Raw genomic sequence first — 15,429 nt, 5'->3', positions numbered from 1 at the left:
GTGCTAGCGATGTTCTCCAAGGGTCTCGGGGCATGGAGAAGGCAGACCCCGAAGAACATCTGGACCTGAACACAAGGCGAGTCGCCTGTTCGTATGTTGGAGGGAAAAGTCGAGATCGATTGCCACGAGTCGCGCTGTGGGATTCTCTAGCGATATGTTCCACCATCTTGATTTGTTCTTGAAGCAAATGGAGGGACTCCATCCTATGCCATCCTGCATCTATGAATCTGTCTTGCTCTCTTCCCAGACATATCCCTTCTGATTTTATCATAGAAGTGTAACAAAATCTCACGCGCACCAATGAAAACAAATGTGAGACTGGAAGGGACAAAGAGAGTGGTTGGCATCAAAGTGCTGGCATTGCCTAACACGCTGCGAATTTGACTTGTTGGCTGGGAATTTTGGCATCATGGGCTATGCATAGTACATGATAAAGGCTCGCAAGGAAATGAGACACAAAACAGAGATCACCTAGATCGAGCTCCGCGTGCGCAACTCCTCCCTCAATTCGGCTCCTGCACGCCTCAGTCGACGGCCAAATTCACTCCATCCGCAGCGATCTGCGCCAAATACACCACCGTCTCCGCCAACATCACCAACTTGCCCTTGCCTGCAAACACCAAGTTGGCCGACTCGGCACCGAGAAAGAACTTGCCGATCAGCGTGCCCTCTTTGTTCCAGACCTGCACACGCACGTCAACGTCAACTAACGTAAGTAAAGACGAACAGGAGCACTGACATGCACGCCGTCGGCGCATCCGGAATAGACGTTGCCCGCGGTGTCGACTTGGAGCCCGTCCGGTACGCCGGCGTCGACGTACGCGAACACACGGCGGTTGAGAAACACCTGCGACTTTGGCTCGACGTCGAATGCGTAGCTGTCGATGCCCGTATCGTCAGAACTACATCGATCCGTAGCTGATATGTCGACACGTACATGGTAGACGGCTGCGTCGTGTTCCTTCCCAGGAAGCCAGCCGCGGCCCCCGAGTCCGCGCTGTTGACGATGAGCACACGAGGCGTTGAGGTTGGAGAAGATGCACTCACATGTAGACGGTCTTGCCGTCCTTTGAGAATGCCAGGCCATTGCACCGCATGAACCCGTCAGCGACGACGCGAACGTGGCCTGTGTCCGGATCGAAGCGATACACCTGATTCGGCAGCAGCGGGGGCGGGCGGAAGTGGTTAAGCCATCCGTACCTACATTCGTTCGTCAGTATACCCACACGCCGGTGTAAGATATCATACAGGATGCTCACGTCACGTCCGTGAAAAAGATCGCCTTGCCCTTCGGGTGCACCCTGACATCATTCAGTGAGTTGAACTGCCTACCAAAGTAGTTGTCCAGCAGCACGGTCGCGTTGTGAGGCGGGTAGGCATTCACGAGCACGAGGTTGGGCGGCATGGTCGCCCGGCCAGAGTTGATGAGCAGCAGGGAGCCACGGAAGGGCCCCGTGCCGCCGTTCGTCATCTGGATGGTGTCAGGGAGGTACAGCTGGGCACATCACACCAGACATTGTTCAATACAGCTTCCGTCGCTTCGTCTGGCAGTCCGCACCTTCTGAACAGACACATTCACAGCAGAGACGTTGCTCCCCGCGCGCGCAACCGCCCTCTCCACATCCCGCATGCTGATCTTCGCCACCTGATTGTTCGTGTTCCAGTCACTGAACCCAAGCGGCCCGCCGGCGTTGCTCGCGAAGAACACCTCGTCGCTCGCGGGCACCCATATCGGCGCCTCGTGCGCGAACGCGAAATCGCGGTTGGACGCGATCGCGCGCAGCGAGGGTGCAGGACCGAGCACGGAGAGGAAGTCGGGGTGGAGGATTTGGAAGAAAGGAGGAGCGGTGGAGGTGGGGTTGAAGAATGTGGTCCAGGAGTCGGCGTCGCGGAATGGGCCCTGGGTGCCGAGGACGGCGTAGGAGAGCGGGTCTATGATCTATGTATGGAGATGCGTGAGATTATGTATATCCTGGCTGGGTTGTAGTGTTCTCACCACTGACTGGGGCGGTGGCGTCAGTCCGTTCAGGGATATGGTCCTTTGCTGCGATTCTTGCCACTTCCATGCTGCTCCTCCTGCCAACGTCGCCAGGAGCCAAGGCAAGATAAGCGACATCCTCGACCCCTTGCCCCCCTTTTCCTGCTTTTCAGCGGTTGCAATAGTTACCGATTCGACGGCTGCCGCCTGAGGCGCCATAGCTCCTGATCAAATAAAGCTGCAAAGTCGTTCAGCGAGAAGGGAAATCGTTAGAACGTCGCTCGCTCGCCTGAAGAGTAGAGGAAGAGGGCTAGAAATACGTCCGTGTTCGCGAATTCATTATAGTTCGTTCTCATGTCGTGGTGCCAGTTCAGCTGACCATGAGCGCTCCCTGACGGATTGCCGAACCATAACGCTTGCTTTATGTGGACTCTGGGTGGCGGTGGCTGCGCCTCCATGACTTTGATGCCAATCAGTCTCTCTGTCCTTTCTAGTCTCACATATGATTTCCACTGACTCATGTGCATGAGATTTTATTACACAATCATGATAATACTAGAAGGGAAGTAGGAAGAACAAGACAGTTTTAGAGATGGTGTTACATATCGCTAGAGAATCCCGTGGCGCAACTCATGGCAAGCAAGGGGCCTCCGAGTTCTCCTCGACTTTCCCCTCCATAATAGCAACAGGCGACTCGCCTTTGTGTTCAGGTCCAGGCTGTTTTTCATGTTCTTCGGAGTCTGCCTTCTCCATGCACTGAGAGCCTTCGAGAACAGTGCTAACACTGCGTCTGATCTTGCCCACGAGCTTGATATGCTGATAATAGGCAACGACCTTCTTGGACCTTCCAGTGACCGGCAAGCTTGAGCGCTGTCGTACTATCTTCTTCCGAGTCGTGATTCGCGGCCTCAGCCTAGACGATACTTCATTCTTTGCTGCTGCTGCCCGAGTCTTGCGCACGAGCACCGCCCTTCGTGCCTCCGTTTTCGCCAAAACCATGGAACCAATCACGCGTATTGGACGAGAAGGACTGACAGCTTCCTTCAATCCCGGTGCTTCCCCGTCCACTTCCTCCTTGCAAGATCGGTTGCAACCGGAGGTACCCTCGTGGCGCTTCCAAGCCCAAGCCCGACTGAAGAACTTATCACAAGGACACGGCCCGAACAGTCCATAATGCGACTGAATGTGCCTCGACAAGTTTTCCTTCTTGATCTCCTTCCCGCAGTCAGGAAGGCAGCACTCGACCGAATCCCCCTTCTTGAAGTCACCGGCATGATCGACGATGACATGTTTTGAGAACTCTCTCCATCCATGGCACTGTTGTTCGCATGCCGGCTCGCTGTCCTCTGCCCATCCGCACTTGCGAGGGGGCTCATCATCGTGCACGTCGTCTCTAGCGTGGTGGGACCGTGCTCCTTTTCCGCCGCGAGCTCGCGCTTTCTTCCGTGACCGAGGAGGTCCTCCGAGTGCTTTCTTCCGAGTGGCAGTAGCTGGGATTGGAGGGGTGAGTTCTTCGCGTTTGATATGATGAAGAGCCGGAAGAATCTTGCGATGTTTATGGGCACCAGCAGGCACAGTTGCAGCGAGGGGGAATTCGCTCTTGGACTGAATCGGATTTGACGACTCAGGGCTTACCCCCTTCAGGAGCAAACTAAGAGGTATCTCGATCGAACACGAACGAGAACGAGCACGAGCACGCGCGTCTACATTACTAGGTTGCGAACTGTTAGTGGGTGGCTGGACGTCCCGCTGCTCTGACATTTGCACATCATCTGTCGATGGAGGGCTGTGGCCTTCGGGGCTTTCAATTGCTTCGAGTACACCAACGACGTTGTGAAGAGGCATCGACTCGGAAGGTCCTTCATCTTCTCGTATAGGGACATCGTGCGCTGGATTATGTACTTCCCAGGATTCATAGCCCATCCGAACATCAGTTGGCTGGTATTGGGCACTCTCCGGGAAGCTGTAGCTGGGTGATCCGTTAGTGATCGCTGTATAATTAAATGAAGAACGACGCGCACCGGCTAGGCTGCGAGGAGGTGTCGGAGCCGTGAGCATCTGCTTGTGAGGTCGTATCGCAGGAGGGCATTGAACTATATGAACAGGTTTATCAAGGAAAAAAGGTGATGTATGAGAATTAGGTCGGTGACTACAGCACAAGTGGGCGACATACGTGTGGCTTAAATCGGCGGCATCTTTTGAAGACGACAAGCTGGGGGATGCCATCTGTAAGTAACGCGGGTTTGAATGTATATATGAAAAGATACAGACGCACCCTTCGTGCTGACCATTCTCCATATTCACATCCACCTGCATATCCCTGCTCAACAACAAAAACATTAAATCCATTTTGGGGTTTTCACTCCAGCACGACCACTTACCCTCGATCAGTTCGGCTTATCTCGAAGTCGTGCTCCCAATTCACGTAGTCGTTCGGATTAATTAGGACCGCGTGTTTGGCGTCGGTGATATCCATGTCGAAGGATGAAGGAAAAAGGGAAGAAGAGTGGAGGGCTGTAAGAGTCAGCACAATACTCGCTGTGCGAAGCTATTACCAGTGTGGCTCGGAAGCGGAGCTAGAAAAGCCTGAGAGGACAATATCCACAGCAAATGAGCCTATATATAGGCGGGGGAAGGCATGGAGGACGCCAGGAGCCACACGGTCCGAGAAATTGCATGCCAAGGTCTTTTATGGCCACAGTCCACGAGGCATTGTAAATTCGAGAACACGAGTTTCCGATCGGATGACAGCTATTGGCTGAGATCGGTCAGTGGCCCAATATCCGGAGATAGTGTTTTCTCAACTGCGGAGTCCGAAAGGGCAGAGAACAATAAGTGGGTGCTGTATTGTTGGTATAGAGAAACCAGTCGGCGAACCAAATGAACACCTTGAGCAAGGGCTACTGGACAAAATGTCAACAGCTACGAGGTCATGTGAGGAGCAGCTGCCTTAAGTGATTTCGGTCTATCTTCTCGTAGAACCATGCTGGAGGAAACGCTTTGGTGCCTGTGGCTCGAACTTGCCACATACCCAGATGTCTTAAATGAATGGAAGATTGCGGAAAGGTCGGTGAGTGCGCAGAGAAGAGGTGTCTGAGCAGTCATACGGTGTGGCAGTTGTTCGTCGAGCCAAATGACATGTGCGAAAAGGCTTCTTATTGTAATTATGTTCGTAGTTGCTTTGTCACCTGCGGCGTTGGTACCCGCTCTCCCTGAAGAAAAAAGAGGAGCACAGTCGAAGCACCCTCGAGACGATGAGACCGATTCATCAACATCTAGCACACGTTGATCCGTCCCTCTACTCAATAGACGAACGTTTCGTGAAGGCATTTGTCTGATTCAAGATAAAAGGAGACTTGCCTGCGGACCGCAGCTCGCAGATACAGCGGTTGGTAGCAACATGGGACAGCCCTCTCATCACGCCAGTGGAAATTTCATTCAGTGGGCGCTGCTTCATAATGGTACCGGAATTGCTTTAACTCGTGTACACGGTGAGAACGACTTGCTCTTGTCCTCTGGCGCGTGCAGTCTTGAAACGGGCTGGAGGCTGCATGTCACAAGATTCCAGCGACCATTTGATTGTGATGCTCGTGCGCCGCATGCTGCTATGAGCCAAGATGATTAAGCTGCACAAGCTGTAAGTCAACGAAAGAGTCCATAGCTGCAAGGACCAGCGATGCATACCGATCACGGTCGCAATCCAGAGCTGCAACCAAGGGCAAAGACTTCGTTCGTACGTATGGGTTTGTGTATTCCATGAATCTTGAGGCTTTACGAAGAAATAAAGACCGCCGCTTCAGCTTCCTGAAGGGGATTCACCACATTATATCTCGAAGGCGCTTGACTTACGTTTGATCTGGAGTGCTTCTCAATCCAGAGCTGATCGTCTTTGATGAGTTGGGTGCAGAGGTTCCACACTGCCTACGTAGTCTGATTGGCAGGGAGCCACGGATGCGTCGAATTCGCACAGGATAGAAAGTCGCCGGCGTGACAAAGAAAAGGTCATACGATCCAGTCTCTTGCAATCCAGCCTTCCAGCTGTGGTCTCAATTCAAAGAAAAGGGTTTACTTGGTTGCATATATTCCATGGTGATATGGAATACGTACGCTAATCGACTGGTACCTCGGTGTGCCAGTGCTTGTTTAAATTGACGGCAGATCGGGACAGTATCGGAGTGCGTTTTGCTCTTGGACAAGCGAGTTGTTTTCAAGCAGCTTTGACAGGGTGATAAACGTTGCGATGAATGTGTGGCATCTGTTCTATCGCTGGGAGACATTTCACCATCTTTTTGCGAGACAAACCCTTTCCAAAACCAGCTTGGTACCCCAGGATTAAAAAGAAATTCAAGGGATACCTAACGGATTTATAAACAAGTGTCATGTCTCCTGTGTGTGCCGCAGCCGGGCTCCATTTACCACCGTGTACACAAATCAACATGACAGAATGCATTCAGCGGGACCTCGGACACTCGCTAGCGAACGCCTTGTCGAAACAAGAAACTTCGGTCTACCTTGATCAAGTTGCAGAACACAAACGGAATCGATGGCCATGAAACGTTACCCTCGCAGGTGAGGGTCACTTCGTCTGTCAAACTCAGACTCAATCCAAGTTACCGAGTTGACGAAATGTCCCACGATCATGCATTCTCCACCACATGCTGAGATAGCATCGTTTCCTTCGTGGCCTCTTGTAGCGCGAGGACTCGAAATGCGCAATGTGCAGGATGCTGAAGGAACCATGACATTGCTCTTATGCTGAATGCTGATTTCCTTTAAAGTCTGCTAGAGTAGCAGGCGAGCATCGCGGTAGACGGGCGGCTCAGCCACCGGCCCCCCTCTCCAAAAGGCAATGTAAGGCTTAGGGCCCTGCTTGAAAGAAAAAAAGACTCAGCCATAACAGTAAACCTAGATCATTACAAGCTGTCGATATATAAACGGTCCTCATTTCTGAATGCACGGGGTAAGGGGAATAAGAAGGCATGAACAGTCCGAGGTTCCTAATAGTAGGCAACTCCGGCAGAGTCCGGGAATAGTATCAGCTCACGTGCGTGTCGGGCATGGTGCCACGGTGAATGTTTTGATCAGAAGAATTCGTAAACAGTTAGTTTTGAATGTTCAAACGTTCAAACGTTCAAGCTTCAAGCTTCAAGATTCGTTCGCCTATATGTTTTACGAAGTGTGATCGTCAATGTATACTTTTCCTCATTTTACGTGCAGAAATAACGCTCGCCATTCACACCACGTGCGTGAAAGGTAGACCGCTTTTCGAACAGCGTTGTTCTCCTTCTTTCCGAAGAGAAGCACGCCATAGCGGCAGTTTAGCCTCTATTTTGGTTGTGGCCCAACTCCGGGATTTGCCAGCAACCAGCTCCGCGGATCTTCAAGTTTCATGCGTAGGACGGACTATGTTGCGTACGGCGATTGTCGGCGCAACATATCTCTGCTCTGCTGCCCACAATTGCACTTCTGGCATCGGATTAGCCGATAGAACTTGCATCGGAGCCGAGGCTTGAAGTTGAGCGAGCCCAAGCTTTCAAGAAAACGTGACGAGTCACACAGTGGCCTGCGCTTTTTCGGCTCACCACATCCATTGCAACTCGATTTACACTGTCGTCTTCCAGGACAGTGCAGCTGTGCGAACCTTACATCTGACAGGCATCCATCACCGTGGCGACTGGGATCAGTATCCAGCTATCTTTAGTACGCCGCCGTGAGTCGGTCAATCGTGTCGGACGTATCGGAAAGGACCGACAACCGGCAGTTCCAGGGGTCGTCAGCGAGCGCAGAGGCGGTGAGCTCACGAGCGCCGGCACACCTTCATCTTGGATTCGTACTTCACCAACTTACTGCACCAGTGCTCGACAACTATTAGAGCCCGTGCTGGTTCTGGGCTGTCTATTATCAGTATTTCTTGGCCCCATCCCTCTCTGCCTGTATGTCATTCTTCCGGCGACAACAAGCAGCGGATGTCTTCCCTGAAGATGATGGCATCGACCCGGAGCTACGTCTGCACACCGTGCGCACGGCCGCATCAACCATTGCCGAGTCCGTGCGCCAGGAGGACCGGCAGCAGAAGAGGAAGCTGTCGATGAGGGGAAAGGCGTTCTTGAAAAGGCTATCACAGAAGAGGAAGACAAGGATGCCGGTAGTGCCTGAAGCTGAAGCTGAAGAGGGTGAGGTGAAGGCGCCGCAGATTTCTGGGCCCCGAAGGAAGGTTTTCGTGAATATGGCACTACCGAGAGATGAGGTTGATAGTAAGGGGGAGCCCATTGTGCGGTATGCGAGAAATAAAGTCCGAACGAGCAGTGAGTACGTTCTCCTGAGTTTCTCTCGGAATGCTCATGATGCGCAGAGTACACTATCCTCACTTTCGTTCCCAAGAATCTCTATGAGCAGTTTCGCCGGTACGTCGTACCTCTATATATGCGTCGCGTTCTGCTGATAAACCAATTCACAGGGTGGCGAACATCTACTTTTTAGCACTTGTCATTCTGCAAGGTACGTATCCTCATCAAGATTCCTTGACCACACACCGAGCCCCTTGCAGTGTTCAGCATTTTTGGTGCTACGACTCCACAGCTCGCTGCACTTCCGCTGATCTTCATCCTCTGCGTGACCGCCATCAAGGATGGGATCGAGGATTACCGGCGTGCGCGCCTCGACGAGGAGGTGAACACATCGGCCTCGACAAAGCTCGGACAGTGGCGGAACATGAACCAGCCCACGGACCCTCGCTCGTGGTTCGAGAAGATATTCCGCATCAACAAGCCGGGTAAGGTCACCAAGGGCGTGCGGAGGCTGAGGGAGCGGGAGGCACAGGAGGGTATGCAGATCGTGTTGAGCAAGGGACTGGAAGGCGAGCTGTATGCCGTACGCTCCTCGACGGACCCGAATCTGTCATTCAGCTCCCTGCCTCCATTCGACGCGACAAAGTTCTCGGACAGCCCAGGCTCGAGCCCGAAGCCGCCAAGCCCAGAGTATCACAGCTACCCACCCACAGCGGGCGAGGCATCCGACGCTGCCGCCCCTGGCCATCGCTCTCCGCTCAAGTCGTGGTCGGGTGGGTCGGGGTCGTTGGCGGCCTACGAGCAGTCTGTGCGTTCTCGGCAGTCGATGGGTGTCGTGAACAACGGCGAGCGCGTCATTGGGTTTGCTCGATGGGAGCGGACGTTGTGGAAGAAGCTCGAGGTGGGCGACATCGTTTTGTTGCGCGAGAACGAGCAGATCCCTGCGGACATCGTCGTTCTCTCGACGTCGGATCCGGACAACATGTGCTATGTCGAGACCAAGAACTTGGACGGCGAGACGAATCTTAAACCGAGAAAGTCGGTGCGAGCCACGTCTGGGATCACGTCGGAGGAGGACGTCGAGCGCTCGTCCTTCGTACTCGACTCTGAGCCGCCGCACCAGAATCTGTACCTCTACCACGGCGTACTGCGTTACCGGGACATCGAAAACGGGAACCTCAAGCAGGAGTCGGTTAGCATCAACGAAATGCTGTTGCGTGGCTGTACTCTGCGGAATACGGCTTGGGTGATTGGCTTGGTCGTCTTCACCGGTGCCGACACGAAGATCATGTTGAACGGCGGTGCGACGCCTTCGAAGCGGTCAAAGATAGAGAAGGAGACGAACTTCAATGTCATCGTCAACTTCGCCGTGCTGATCATCATGTGCTTGATTTGTGGTATCGCGAATGGGCTCTTCGACGCGAAGACTGGGACGAGCGCTGACTTTTTCGAGGTTGGCTCGGATGCCTCGACGTCTTCTGTCGTCAACGGCATCGTGACTTTTGTGTGAGTAACCTTGTGGTTGCCAGACCTCAGCTGCGATTGACATGCTGTAGCTCGTGTTTAATTGCATTCCAGAACATCGTCCCGATCTCGTTGTACATCTCCATCGAAATTGTCAAGACCATCCAGGCATTCTTTATCTCGCAGGATGTCGACATGTACTATAAGCCCCTCAATGCCGCATGCACACCGAAGACATGGAACATCTCCGACGACCTCGGCCAGATCGAATACATTTTCTCCGACAAGACGGGCACGCTCACGCAGAATATCATGGAGTTCCAGAAGTGTTCCGTCCACGGCATTACGTATGGCGAAGGCGTCACCGAAGCACAGCGCGGAGCTGCGAAGCGGGCAGGAAAGGAGGATGGATTGAACCCGGTCGATCAGGAGCACGAGCTGCGGCTCCTCAAGGAAGAGATGCTGATGAAAATGTCACGAACGTTCAAAAATCGGTATCTTCAGCACGAGAAGCTTACTCTGATTTCACCGCAGCTCGCTGACGACCTCGGGAACGAAGGGTCGGAACAGCGTCAGCATCTGATCGCGTTCTTCCGCGCGCTTGCGATCTGCCACAGCGTTCTCTCGGACCGTCCGGAGCCACATGAACGGCCTTTCCAACTGGAATACAAGGCAGAGTCGCCTGATGAGGCTGCTCTGGTCGCTGCGGCGCGTGACGTTGGCTTTCCATTTGTACAGAAGTCGAGGGATGGCATCGACATCGAGATCATGGGGCAGCCGGAGAGACACACTCTTCTGCAAATGATCGAGTTCAACAGCACACGGAAGCGGATGAGCGTGATCGTTCGCGACCCGCAAGGCCGGCTCGTTTTGTATTGCAAGGGCGCAGATAGCGTGATCTATCAGCGGCTCGCGGCAGACCACGACCCTGAGCTGAAGGCGAAGACGGCGGCGGATATGGAGGCTTTTGCCAACGGTGGCCTCCGCACGCTGTGTATCGCGTATCGGTACCTTGACGAGAAGGAGTATCTTGACTGGCAGGCTGTGTACGACGCTGCTACGAATTCGATCAACGATCGTGATGCCGCGATAGACAAGGCGAACGAACAGATCGAACATTCCCTTTACATCCTTGGTGCCACTGCTTTGGAAGACAAACTACAAGAAGGCGTGCCGGAGGCAATCGAAACCCTACATAATGCTGGCATCAAGCTCTGGATTCTCACCGGTGATAAGATTCAGACCGCTGTTGAGATCGGCGAGTACATCTCAGTATCCTTATGCAGTGCCTGCTGATCCCTTCGCTGCATAGGCTTCAGCTGCAATCTGCTCAAGAACAATATGGACATCATGATTCTCTCTGCAGAGACCTTTGGTGCTGCTCAGATTCAGATAGAAGCAGGCTTGAACAAGATCGCGTCTGTGCTAGGCCCTCCCAATCTTAATAAAGAGAACCGGGGGTTTGTTGTGGGCGCACAGGCATCATTTGCGATTGTTATCGATGGTGACACCCTGCGCTTCGCACTTTCTTCCGAGCTGAAGCGACTCTTCCTCGATCTGGCGACTCAGTGCGAGACCGTGGTATGCTGTCGTGTTTCTCCTGCCCAAAAAGCGCAAGTTGTGAAGCTGGTGCGTCTGATATCGCGCACTGGTTGTGGACGTTTTAATCATTGCGTATAGGTCAAAGAGGGTCGTAACGCCATGACGCTGTCCATCGGAGATGGCGCTAATGATGTCGCGATGATCCAAGAGGCGAACATTGGCTGCGGCCTGCTCGGTCTAGAGGGTTCACAGGCAGCGATGTCTGCGGATTATGCGTTTGCGCAGTTCCGCTATCTGACGAAGCTTCTGATCGTCCACGGAAGATGGTCATATCAACGAATAGCTGATATGCACAGCAATTTCTTTTACAAGGTAGTACTTTACTGCCTTCGTGCTTACTGATCAGACACTGATGTATTCCGGGTAGAACGTTATCTGGACATTCGCGATGTTTTGGTTCCAGTGTTTCAGCAGGTGCGTACATCCTTCAAAATTTCCATGACTGGCATCTCACGTTGTGTCAAGTTTTGACTCAACCTACCTCTATGAGTATACGTTTATACTTCTCTACAACCTACTCTTCACATCTCTACCGGTCATCGTGCTCGGAGGTGAGCCGGGATGAGTCTATATGTCAATTGTTGTGTCTATAACTCTCTACAGCTTTCGATCAGGACATCAATGCTAAGGCTGCGCTCGCGTATCCGCAGCTGTATATTCGAGGGATACGCGGTCTCGAGTATACTCGTCTCAAGTTCTGGCTGTACATGCTGGACGGCCTCTACCAGTCGGTGGTCGTGTTCTTTATTCCGTACGCGACGTGGTCGGCTGGATTGGCTTTGTCATGGAACGGTAAGGCCTATCAGTCTTTGTATGACTTCGGAACCACTGTGGCGGTCTGCGCCATATTTGCCGCCAACTTTTACGTCGGTTTGAACACTCGCTAGTGAGTATCCTGGCCAGGTAGTCAGATGGGCATGTGCTGATGTATGATGTAGTTGGACTGTCATCACCTGGGTCATCGTGATTGGCTCTTGCGTCGTCATGGTGCTTTGGGTCACGGTCTACTCGTTCTTCGAGACGTTTGATTTCAGTGACGAAGTGATCGTCTTGTTCGGTGAAGTGTCTTTCTGGGCAACAGTCCTCGTGGCGGTGGTCGTCGCACTGGGTGCGTTCTTACGATTGATCATGGGAGATCTTCTGGCTGATCTCATAGTACAGCTCCTCGGTTTATCGTCAAGTTCGTCAAGAGCACGTATAGGCCTCTCGATAGGGACATTGTTCGTGAGATGTGGGTGCTGGGCGACTTAAAAGATCGTCTTGGCCTCGAGAGACGGCGGAACAAGAAGAAGCATCGGCTCAGCATTGAAAAGGCGCCTATGTTCCATCAGCCTCATTACCGCTCCGAATCCGAAGTGTCAGACATACTCGGAGTTCCGGTGCAGGACGAGAGCATCAGTACGGACAGTATCTCCCCGCCACCGTCAGCATCTCTTGCGGGCCGGCCGGCGACGCATGACGCTTTCTATGAGAGCGTCAATCAAGCCGAGATGTTTAATGGTAAAGGCAACTCCCGTAACTCGGCTGAGGTACGCGTCTCGTACTATTCTGCAAACGACATCCCTGCTCCCTCGCCTGTGTCGCCGACTCGGGCTAACCGCGGCTTGCATCATCCGCATATGTCGTCGGTGTCATCCGACCCTGTGTCGAGGTCGACGCCGCCGCCACCACCAGCGCGACAAGCGGGGGGGCGAAGGAGACCGGAGTCATACGAAATGCACGTGCGAGGACCTTCGGGTGAGTGGCAGCATCCTGCAAACCAGAGCCATCCTTCGCAAGTGGCCGACGAGTTCTCCCGTGTATCTGCTGTTGACGTTCGCCCCGTCGAGGAAGACCTCACGAGGCGGCATCGAGAGGACCTGTTGCAGCATCACGAAGAGGTGTACGGCGAAGCTCTTTAGACCCCCTCCCCCACGACTCGCCGGTCGTAATGTTTGTACAATCTACCAGGGACTTACTTACGCTTGATTTATTGTATTGATTATAAGTGATGCTGTTCTATTTGCTTGTAATCAGGGGGTGTCCTGTGTGGCTGTCCGGATATGTTGTTGTCTGAGGGGCTCTCCCCCTCGTCCGCTCATTGCTCTGTGTACAAGACCCAGTCCTGGCCTCCTACCGGCTGTAATAATAGAAGACAGGAATTATCCTCCTTTTCCCGTGCTTTGTCTATGTATCTGGTCGTCACATGAGCTTGCCAGGTGGCCATGTCGGCTCGGATGCGTTTCTCATAATGTTTCCGTCGGACCAAACTTTCGTAAAGTCATAGCAGTTCGTTATTTGTCGAGCAACGTACAGATGTGGTTGGATCTCTACTGCTTATATATGACGCACCGGTGGCGAGCACTCCGGGGAACTAGGATGCATTGACCGACTACATAGTGATGAGTGCCACTGGCTGTGTGACATACCATGGGCTTTTAGCGCGAATCAAAATCGGACCATCGCTAGGTAGAGTTCAAAGGACGTTCTACACCTTCAGATGTTGACAGCGGGATTGCCAGCACGAGGTTCACGGACCACCGTAAGCATGGTATCCTTCCATCATGATAGTCCCCCGAGAGATTAATGATACAGCATGATCGGACCTCCAAGCCAAATGCAACGCACAAGTGATAGTGATAATCGTTGGGGGCGCACAAGCATCCGAGTCGATAGGGTCACGCGATGACGCAGTTGTCCGGAAGTTTGGGCATCCCGTCCGCGTCGAGGTCAAAGTTGGGTGGTAATGGGCCCATGATCTCTGCTGGCGGCGCGCCGTATGATTGCATCTACGATCCATAAATGTCAGCAAGGTCGCATAGCGAGGAGGGGGGGAGGGCAGGACGTACCTCATTCATGAGGGTCGTTATCTGCGCATTCATACCTTGGTTCGTCTCCGAGTATGATGGGTTCTCGAATATCGCGACGATCTTCGCGGTGGCCGTTTGTTGCGAGAGGTACCGCTTCTTGTCTTCTGGTGAGATTTTGGCTTCGTTGTCTTTCAGATAATCTGGGAACTACAACGCCGATCAAGAATTCCAGTCGATGAGTCGATCTGGAAGCATCGGATTGAGGCCGGGGAGCGACGTACCTTTACGTGCATTTCCTTTAGCGGCTCGTATAGGATGTCTTTGCTCATGAGTTGGGTCATCATGTTCTCGAGCATTTTCTGTAGTTCTTCGTCTGACTCGCCTCCGCTGCCGAGGTCTATTCCTGCCGTGAGCTTCTGGACGAGGTCGTCGAGCGAACCTTCCGTATCCGCCTAACGGGGTTTTCCCGTTCAGTCACAGTCAGTCGTTCATGAAGGCTATGAGACCGCGCACCTGCAGATTAGAATCACTCTCCTTGAGCTTATCCATCGCTTTCCTGATGCTCGCCTGGAAATCATCCTCCGGCACCGCTCCTCCATTTCCATTCCCTGCCTTCTCCTCCGCACCATCACTCCCCATCGCGTCCGCGCCCAGATCCGTTTCCCTCCCCTTTCCCTTCCCTTCACTCGTCCCTACCAGCTCCTCCACGTCCATCGCGCCATCCATCCCCTCGACCAGCATCCGCTCCCACGCCGCCTGAAATGCCTCCCGCCGGTTTCGCTCCTCCTCGGTCATCTCGCCGTCTCCCTCCTCGACCTTCAGTGCATCCGGGTCGAGCCCGGCATCGGTAGAGATCTCGCGAAAGAGCGATGCCATCCCCGCTGCGAGCTCCTTTTCAAAGTCTGCGCCAAAGTCGAGAGGCTCTGCGGTGTTGGTGCTTGTGCTGGTGCTGGGTTGTGGAGATTTTGAGGTTCGAGGTCCGGAAGAGGAGCTGGTGGTGGAGGCGGCGGTGGAGGAGGGGTTGTTTGTGCTTTTCGGTGTCGGTTGGGCCTTTGCGGGTGGGGCGGAGAACTGCTCGAGGACGTCTTGTGCGAGGTTAGATGAATCTAGATGTGTGATGCAGACGATGTGAACGCACCGTCGAGTTCGTCGAGGTCCTCCTCGTCGACGTGTGCCTTGTGAGGTCCGGACATCGTGGATGCGTGGAAGGAATAGCGGTGCAGGCTGAGCGCTGAGGTATGGACGGCGGACGCGGAGGTAGTGCGAGCAAGTCGCGTCCCGAATCACGTGCGTGTGGAGTCACGGACGG

The 15,429-nt window shown here is 53.5% G+C and overlaps 4 protein-coding genes across 4 annotated transcripts; 1 reads left to right on the top strand and 3 right to left on the bottom strand.

Annotated features, from left to right (window-relative positions):
• Positions 1 to 524: 524 nt before the first annotated feature.
• Positions 525 to 2,116, bottom strand: LAESUDRAFT_736818 (D-lactonohydrolase-like protein; the record flags this gene model as incomplete). Its single annotated transcript, XM_040910723.1, has 7 exons — positions 525 to 683; positions 740 to 878; positions 938 to 997; positions 1,048 to 1,200; positions 1,260 to 1,495; positions 1,559 to 1,939; positions 1,997 to 2,116. The coding sequence occupies 7 exons, from the start codon at positions 2,114 to 2,116 to the stop codon at positions 525 to 527; spliced, it is 1,248 nt and encodes a 415-aa protein (XP_040764433.1).
• A 389-nt stretch (positions 2,117 to 2,505) lies between these two features.
• On the bottom strand, positions 2,506 to 4,712 carry LAESUDRAFT_812654 (uncharacterized protein). Its single transcript, XM_040914427.1, has 5 exons — positions 4,360 to 4,712; positions 4,254 to 4,298; positions 4,152 to 4,190; positions 4,000 to 4,071; positions 2,506 to 3,947 (listed from the first exon to the last, which is right to left on the bottom strand). Exons 1-5 carry the CDS (start codon positions 4,452 to 4,454, stop codon positions 2,609 to 2,611), a joined length of 1,590 nt encoding a protein of 529 aa, XP_040764432.1. The 5' UTR covers positions 4,455 to 4,712; the 3' UTR covers positions 2,506 to 2,608.
• A 3,201-nt stretch (positions 4,713 to 7,913) lies between these two features.
• Positions 7,914 to 13,232, top strand: LAESUDRAFT_714137 (phospholipid-translocating P-type ATPase; the record flags this gene model as incomplete). Its single annotated transcript, XM_040907045.1, has 12 exons — positions 7,914 to 8,283; positions 8,331 to 8,382; positions 8,436 to 8,476; positions 8,526 to 9,771; positions 9,822 to 10,991; positions 11,049 to 11,358; positions 11,410 to 11,643; positions 11,699 to 11,745; positions 11,797 to 11,882; positions 11,935 to 12,217; positions 12,270 to 12,439; positions 12,493 to 13,232. The coding sequence occupies 12 exons, from the start codon at positions 7,914 to 7,916 to the stop codon at positions 13,230 to 13,232; spliced, it is 4,749 nt and encodes a 1,582-aa protein (XP_040764431.1).
• A 304-nt stretch (positions 13,233 to 13,536) lies between these two features.
• Positions 13,537 to 15,313, bottom strand: LAESUDRAFT_775374 (Pex19-domain-containing protein; the record flags this gene model as incomplete). The annotated part of the gene is made up of 5 exons (XM_040913822.1): positions 13,537 to 14,099; positions 14,160 to 14,327; positions 14,402 to 14,572; positions 14,634 to 15,205; positions 15,259 to 15,313. 5 exons carry the CDS (start codon positions 15,311 to 15,313, stop codon positions 13,989 to 13,991), a joined length of 1,077 nt encoding a protein of 358 aa, XP_040764430.1. The 3' UTR covers positions 13,537 to 13,988.
• Positions 15,314 to 15,429: the final 116 nt, after the last annotated feature.

Source organism: Laetiporus sulphureus (assembly GCF_001632365.1).
Source record: "Laetiporus sulphureus 93-53 unplaced genomic scaffold LAESUscaffold_19, whole genome shotgun sequence".
Classification (NCBI taxonomy): domain Eukaryota; kingdom Fungi; phylum Basidiomycota; class Agaricomycetes; order Polyporales; family Laetiporaceae; genus Laetiporus; species Laetiporus sulphureus.
The sequence above is the reverse complement of the archived record's forward strand: the minus strand, read 5'-3'. Positions and strand labels throughout refer to the sequence as shown.